Source organism: Wasmannia auropunctata, unplaced genomic scaffold (genome assembly GCF_000956235.1).
Source record: "Wasmannia auropunctata unplaced genomic scaffold, wasmannia.A_1.0 LD336037.1, whole genome shotgun sequence".
NCBI lineage: Eukaryota > Metazoa > Arthropoda > Insecta > Hymenoptera > Formicidae > Wasmannia > Wasmannia auropunctata.
Window position 1 is genome coordinate 626,512 of NW_012026853.1, and position 8,641 is coordinate 635,152.

An 8,641-nucleotide genomic window follows, 5' to 3' on the forward strand; every position below is an offset into this window, starting at 1 on the left:
AATTTGTAATTTATTCAAATTATTTTAAATTATTATATCAAGTTTATATTACTTGAACGTAATATAGAAAATCACTTTAAATAGTTAATCAAAATTATTATTATTAAATTTAAATCGATTAAAGGATTCCTAGAAATAATCAATGATTAAGATAGACTAATGGGAATATACTTGTAACTAATTAAATTGACAAACAATTTAATATTATATAAAGAATTTATAATAATAAATTTTTTACAGATTTCGAGGGAAAGAATTCTTATAGATGCTTATTAGCATCAAAATGATATTAAATTGTTCAATTTAATTACAAATATATTCCGGCTTTATGCAAAAGGATTGTGCTTCAAGATCGACAAAAATTATGGCGCGCAGTCTGTATATAATTGGACATTGCACAAATATAAAAACTTTGCGCAACAATTACCGCTCAGATTCCCGTTAGCCTATCTCAATCGTGGATTATTATTATTAATTACAAAAATGTTTAATCAATTAAATTAAATTTCATTAAAATTTATGATAATAATAACCGAATATATGTATAATTACGAATTTCTAAATTTTTATTTTAAATTTGTTAAAAGTCGTACCGTACCGTGCTATTTAATGGAAAACATTATTAAATAATATACATGCGGATTAGTTTAATATCTCTAGAAATAAACGTTGAATACAGGAGCTTTTGATTCACCTATATGACAGCCCGAGTGTAGATATATCTACTACGAGGATCCGATATACTCTACTGTGGCTGAAAATAGGTAGACATGTACTACTGTGATTGCGTTTGCGGTTTATATGCGTAAAACAAATAGAAGTCAACAACATACAAAATAATTCGTGATAAATCTACGTGATTCAGAAAGCGGTTTTTCAACTTTTCGCAGTCACGGAAAAATTAATATAAAAACGCATCCAATTTCGGGGATAGGTACAATTATTCAAAGGCAAGAAAATTAAAACAACAATCTGGAAATTTGTAACTGTATGCTGGAGCTTCATTACTGAATGTTAATTAAATTTTAATTAATCAAATTAAATTACTTAATAATTAACAGTTCATAAAATTTATAATTAATTATTTACGCTTTAAATATGTTATCTTTATATTACATGAATTAATTAAGTAATATTGTCAAAAATTTGATGGAATAAATTGCGAACTTTAGTTTTTATATTTTTGTAATAAGCGGTAAGAAATTAAATATTTGAATAACTGTAGAATTATTGATCGGATGAAAATGTACGGAGATCAAAATAATAGCACCGCTTTGAATTCAGACGCATTTTTTATAACATAAAATATACGTATGATGTTTTTTATAAATTAATTTTATAAATTAATTTTAGTATTGCCAATATTAACATAAATAAAATTAAAATAATAATTAAAATAAATTAAAATATTTAATTCGCATTGTGATAATTGTGTGGACGTTTAAAATTTCAAGATCAAAGAAACGATGTCAGTTATGTCAATTATTTAATTCTAATTCTTAAAAAATGATTATTTAATTTGGTTACATTTCTTGATTTCATTCAATTAATCGACATTGATCGGTACCGCTACAAAGGATTTTCAGTTCACAAACGCTGTCTGTGTTATAGAAAAAAATAAGAGAAGCTATATAACTGACGTGAGAAATGTTAGCAATGTTGCAATCTACCGCGCGTTAAATTTCAAATGCAGACAACAAGAATGTATTTGCGGCGCAACGTTTCGCGGCAGAACTGAAATATATATGTAGTGCAATGTGGAAAATGTACGTCTCGCGTTCCATCTTCAAAGTTCGTATCGTCCCATGATTGCTGAAAACAATTTGAATTTGTAATGCGGAGCCTATCTTACGACGAATCGCGAACTGTATCATTTTGATATCTACTTTTTCGCGAGGCGAGACCTGCTTCGCCATGACGATTTATGCGCGGATTTCCACACGGAATAATCCGCGATTTTACTATGCGCGAGGGTATTGCACTGACGTTCGACGTGAAACAAAGATGATGATTCCTCAAAGCTATTGAGACAGTAATTAATAAGCCAGTGATGTGACTCTTAATTGAATGAAATCAACAGAATTATCGACTCAAAAGTACAGAAAGGTAAGAAAAAGATTAAAAGATTAAAGATTAAAATCAGAACAGATTAAAATAAAGATTCGAGTAATCTTCAAAAATAAGTTCTAAGCATTAAAATTAAAACTTTCAGGGATAAACGCCTGACATATTTTACGTTTCCGATCTAAAAAAAAGACATACTTGCGGATATTGTAGTTTTAAGATTCTCAAATTTAAGAATAATAAGTTTTCAGAGCACAAAACTTAAAAAAAAAACCGAGAGATCCGGAATTATGCATTCTCAAAAACTGAAAGCTGCGTGTACCTACAATTTGCAATTTTTAAGAATTCATAAGCTTCTTAAGAAAATTTAAAAAGTACAAAGCTCGCACGAAATCTAGTAAATATTAACCGGGAACAAGTTTTGAAATATAATTTCTCAGTTTCCTATTTTCTAGTTTTAAAACCTCTCTTTTAGTTTTAATCTTTTATATTAAAAGTACTTTCAGTTACCGAATAATTCATGCCTCGTTGTTAAAATAACTATAGTTTTTAAAATAGCTATAGTCTTCATAATTTGAGCTTTACTATCTGTAGACAGACTAACGCACAATTGGAACTTCTGCGAAATAACCATAAAGGAACTATATTGCCATTTTGAGAAATTTTAGAAATACTACGCCTTGTACTTCAAACGAAGTGCTGCAGCCATTTGCGATGCAATGTTTCGTGGAAAAGTTGAAATATGTGTTACGTACATAGCGTCGTGTATCTTGCGTTTTATCCTCAAAGACCGCATCATCCCCCGGTCGCTGAAAACAATTTAAATTTGCAATGCAAAGTGGTAATAAGTCCCGGCCGGCCCGCAGTGTACGATTCGCGAACTGTACTATTTTAGTTTCTACTTTTTAACCAGACGAAGAAAATTTATTTACTCCGCCTGGGAAATTTATGAGCCAGTGTCCGTGCTGTCTCCGCGAAGCATATTCTAAAATGATTTCCCTACAGCAAAAATAAATAATGCGCTAAATATGTAGACCACGCGTAAGGTGGTATTTGTGTGCAACGACGTAGTCGCAAAATTTTAATCGATTGACGGACTTAATTTAAATGATTCTCATTTCTATACTAATTATAACAGCTTCACACTTCTCGCTGACACACATGTACGTATGAATAACGCTTCAATTTTTTTATTCTTAAAGAATCATCTCATTTGCATAGGAGACGATTTCTCATTTAATTAATTTTATAATCGTTGTTCGTATATTGATAAATTAATATTATAATTATTTAAAAAGTACACAAGTGCAAATTTGTATTGTATAAAATATATTAAATTAGCGACTTTACGCGATCAAATTAAATTACTTATTTCAAACATAATGTTAATTTTAAAATTTATCTCTCTAATTACTGCATAAAAATTTAATTATAAATTAAATATAAATTGATTCGTATAAGAACAAGCAATTATAAAAATTGTTCTTGACAGGTAAAAAGCCAGATGCTAAATGAAATACGAAAATAACCTTTTTCAAAGAAGGGTCACGACGGAATGAAGGCGGAAGGACGGCGAAATTACTTCCAAACCTTTATTCGTACAGAGCTGTCGGCGTACATTAGAAATGTGCAAGGTTTGTCACCGTTTTTCGAAGAAAATAATGAAATTCGTTCTTAAGAGTATGGCTCCAACGTGGACGATTCGAGCGAGAACGATTGGAGCGTCAGCGCGGGCGATTGCCTTTATACAAGTACGAATATTACACGCCACGACAATAGTTCACATACATTAAAAATGATGAGCTTTAATTACAGGATGGGCGATCACGGTAGACGTGTCTATGTACGTACCGACGTAATCGGAACGTCCGCATCGATACGTACATAACACACGTGTACCGATTGGGATGACGCGAGCGATGTGTATATGCACGGAGCAATTTTATCGGGCACGGAGAGGTGTGCCCCTTTTTATATAATATATATATAATATATATATATATATATATACATATACGTATGTACATAATATGTAACAGATATAATGTACATAATGATATACATATATATACACACAGACACACTGTTTGTTTGACGAATGACGACGGTTCCCATCGGCGCGCGAGATCAGCTCCGAGTCGCCGGCGGGAACTCGCGTTGCGCGCGCGCGCGAGTTCTTACTTAAATCTTACTTTCGTGCCGGGAGCTAAAGTCGACCAGAAATCTCGCGTCCTATCGACGGCGATAATTCCTATAAACTTTCGCATCGCGGATCGTTAAAACTCTTAACTGCTATAGTTATGTATTTAATAGTATAGGGCGAGAGAAATGACGAAATCGGCGGAGACGTGTGGGACGAAGAATGCTGCGACAGGGACGGAGAGGCGGAAGAATGGCAAGTAACGATGGGGAAGAAGAGACCGGAGGGGCGGCAAGTGAAGGAGAAATAGAAAAATTCAGGAAACGGACGCGGGATACGTATACCCAGCTAGAGGTGTCAACACACGATAATAACGTCGGGAGCAAAACCGTAACGAGAAAGTAGCCGTTACACGTAGCCTCGACAACTCCGTCCGCGCTGAGTCCTACACGCTCGAGGACATTCGAGGACGAGTGTCCGCAAATATGACAAATCCAACTTCGGCTTGATGACGGTCGGACGATGTTATCGCTTGCGTCTTCAATTTCGAACGTGTCGATCTTTGGAGACGCGGGACGCGAAACGACGGCGGAGAACGAGATCTCTCTCTCTCTCTCTCTCTCTTTCTCTCTCTTGCGAAAAGATGAGACCGCGCGATATTCGGTTGTTTAACGATCGGATATTAATTACCCTATACCGCTACGAGAACTCTCGTCAGTCTTAGTCAAGAAAAAGCCGAGGAGAGTCGCGATCGACGAAAGGTGGCTTGTCTTTCTCTCTGATTCTCTTCCTTTATCTCTCCCTAAGTAACAATCAGAACGCCGCGAGGTGGCTAATTCCGCCTCTAATGTCACCACGAAGACCGTATGCGTATAAACAAGGAAAGAAAAATAAAACCCACGAGCCTCGGCAGTTTGAATCCTTCTCGCTCGAAACCCGGTCCTCTCGAATGGTTTAGCGCTTCCGCCGTACAACGTACAGTAGTATCACCAAACCAGTGACGCTTTTCAATGATAACAGTAATACTAACAATAGTAGTGATGATGATAATAATAATAATAATAATAATAATAATAGTAATAATATATTATCAATAACAATAATTTATTATCGTCCGCAGCGACGATGCGTCCATCTGTGCGCTTCTTCACGAAAAAAAAAAATATATATGTATATATATAATGTGTATATATATATAACTATATGTATTTATGTAGAATATCTCTCCCCTCTGTTATATATCGTCGCGTGCGCGACGGATATTTACAATAATTAACTTAACTCTCGCGAGATTACTGGATTTCCCGGTGGCGTAAGTTTCGTGCGTGTCCGGAGACGGACCTTCTTCGCTTCGCGATTTCCTCTCGCACGAGCCGCTGTCTTAATGGCTCACTTTTCGCGACAAACTCCTCTGTCTGTATGCAGAGATTCGAAATAAATTAAGGAAAGAGTCTCTTCCAAGGTGGTACTTACTCCGCGAAGTAGCTTCGAAACCGACCTCGCGGGCAGGGGCGGGCTCGTGCGAGAGGAGCTTCAGCGGTAATTCAGCCGCTGCTTCGTGATCGTCTCAGCATCATCACGGGCCCGCATCGCCGCGTTACACGCGGAGACACAGGCACAGTTTAACTGATCGCTTCACGTGAGCGTGAGCGTGAAAACGCTTCATCGCGGCGGCGGCCTCCAGTCGCGAAAGTTACGTCACTGCGTCGAAAACCGTCGTCGCTTTGTTTCGCTTTCGCAGAGGCACCACTCGACACCCTCATCGTCGTCAACTCGCTCCAAGGAGGGGTCGAACGACACTCCTCTGGTCAACCCTCTCCTTCGTCCCCACCGTCCGGCTGCCTCCGACGTCTGCGTCTTCGCCGTGCGGTGATTGTCGTATATGATCGCAAGAATGCAAGGACTTGCAGCGGCGAGTCGCATCCCCCGAAGGATTCACGGAGACCCAGAACGGCGCGAGTAGATTTCTTCGTTCCTCGTTCGTTCTGCGCGATGAGAATAGAGACACACACACACAAACACACACACACACACACACACACATCCACACATCCACACGCACACATGCACGCAATTTCTCACTTTCTTTCTTTCTCTCCAGCGTATACAAGACTGTTGAGAACTCGCTCTTTCTCTCTCGCGACTGTCCGCAGGATAAACGCGAGCGCGTGCGGACGGACTGTGGCATCATTGAGCGTTCCAGGTACGAGTGACGGTCTTTTTTTTTTCTCGTCGAACCGGACGTTCCAAGCTACGGAGGATTCCGTCGTTCATGGCTGATAAGGAAGACCGGGTACCTATTCTCCGCGTGCGATTGGATAGCTTAATCTACGCGGGTTCTTCTCTCATATCGCGGGCAGGATAGCGCGGCGTCTTGGAAGCTATATAAGGGATATTCCTGATAAAGGGGCCGTATTTGTTCCAACCTTCGGAGGGTTGATCGCTTCTTGACGATACAATTCGCGCCTTTATGGAAGATGTAGAAGAATTTCGAGGCAACAATCTTCATTAGCGAACAAAAAGTCGATTAATCATGTACCGGAATACGGTGATGGATTGATTAGCTTCCGCTCTTAGGAACAGATTAATAGGACTGGCTTTTTCGCGTGTACACATGTCGAGAGACGAGAATTCCTTCAACGTCGTTAGCTCAGCTTCGATCGAAAATGTAGATTGTTGCCTTTATTTGCCTGTACAGTCGAGGACACGACACGTCGAGGTTTGTTAGGTGGAAGAACGTACCGCCAAGCGAGATCTTCACGTCGAAAGAAAAAACACAGAATAAGAAGGGAGAAAAATGTGAGAAGAAGAAGAAAGAGAAAAATAGAAGAGAGAAAACGACCATATTGGTAAAGCGGCGCAGGAAAAGAGGTGGGAAGAAAAATAGCGAGAAAAATAGCGCGTGTGAAAATGGTTGAGAGAGAGAGATGGGTGAAAAAGATACGGCGCGATGAAACGAATGCAAACCTAAATACGTTAAAAAGCGAACGTTTAAATTTGTCTTTTTTTTTATTAATGAGATTCTCGAGAAAAGATCGACTGACTCTCTCTTTCGGTTAGGGGCGGGGGTCGAGTACGATCTTACTCGGAAAATCCCGCTCGAAGATTTTCGGGCAAGTTGTCGTCTTGATTTACTTTCGAAATTTTTTTCGGAAGCGTCAGCGATGTGATCGATCGACAAGTTAGTTGGATTTAGGAAAGGACTGCGTGGCCGTTAGATTGCATCATGCGTTAACATGCCCCCGGGGCGTTAGGGGTTAAAAAGGGATTACAAGGCAGCGCTTTCTACTTTCTCTCGCGATCAGTTATATCGCATCGTTCCTCGCTCGGGTAGGAAATTAATAAGGCTGAGTTGCACCGACCGGTTTGAGTCAGCTAATCTTTTTTCCCCCCGAATTCTACATCCTGTACAAGGTGTTAAATGTGACAGAGAAAAGTCTGCACCAATTATTCCTGCAGGTTCCGATCAACATCAGTTTCTTTTTCGGAGAAAGTAAAAATCGTCTAAAGGAAAAATTATTTTAAAAAACGATTATTTTTAACATCAATAATAAAAATAACCGTCAGTCATGAAGTACCGATAAGTATTTTTTGTTTTAATTTCACGAATGCAAATAACACCTTGCACGGACAGAGAGAGGTAGGGTGGCTCGAACGAGATTAGCGCTGACCGACCTTGGCGCAATCGGCTTTTAAGAAGGCACAGTCGTTGAGTTAAGAACGTTAATACGCGGCTCCAGACACCGAAGACGAAGAGTTTTTCCCAAAGCCGTTCGTTCGCTTCGCTTTCGTCGGCCTCGGGGACGACGACCTCGACTCGAACGACCCCTCGTGCGTAGCGATCTTGCGGAGTGGGAGAAGAGAAGATGGAAAAGAATGAAAAGCAGCGGCGGCGAGGCGGTGCAGCGCGTCTACTCAGCGATCGGGGGGAAGTCCCGGGCGCGGGGTAGAGTTCCCCGAACTGCAGGTTGGCAGGTAGCTAAGTGGTTATCGAGTGCGTTGCTGCTGCTGCTGCTGCTTCTGTTGTTATTACAGCGCTCTACGGAGCACAAGCGCGGCGCCGGTTATTTTCACGCTTTTGTTCGTTCGTCTTTGCATCTTTTTTTATTTTCTTTCGTTTGGGTGTTTTTTTTTTAATTTTTATTTTCGGGTTGAGCTTGCCTCGCGCGCTCGATGGCGGCGGCGACGGAGTGTGGGATCACGCCTGTCGACGACCCACTCATTTTACTGGGCCCATTTGTCGACGACCACTTCATTTACTGCAACATAACACACACGAGAACGATTAACGAACGGCGGAGACCCAAGTGGCGAACTAAAAAAGAGAGGGGGGGAAAAAATGTTCGACGGCCGGCACTCCGCATCGGCATCTTCCTCTCGACTTCGCGGCGGTTCTGAAATGATCAGTCCTCGGATTAATCGGATTGACTCGGGGGG

General features: G+C 39.8%; 1 protein-coding gene across 1 annotated transcript in view; it reads right to left on the reverse strand.

The window, feature by feature from the left end:
• Positions 1-5,289: 5,289 nt before the first annotated feature.
• Positions 5,290-8,641, reverse strand: part of LOC105452140 (calcium-transporting ATPase sarcoplasmic/endoplasmic reticulum type) — a 44,785-nt gene continuing 41,433 nt past the window's right edge. Inside the window, exon 14 of the mRNA XM_011693010.1 lies at positions 5,290-8,463. Within this exon, the coding sequence (XP_011691312.1) occupies positions 8,429-8,463 (35 nt within the window). The 3' untranslated portion in view covers positions 5,290-8,428. The remainder of the gene's footprint in view (positions 8,464-8,641) is intronic.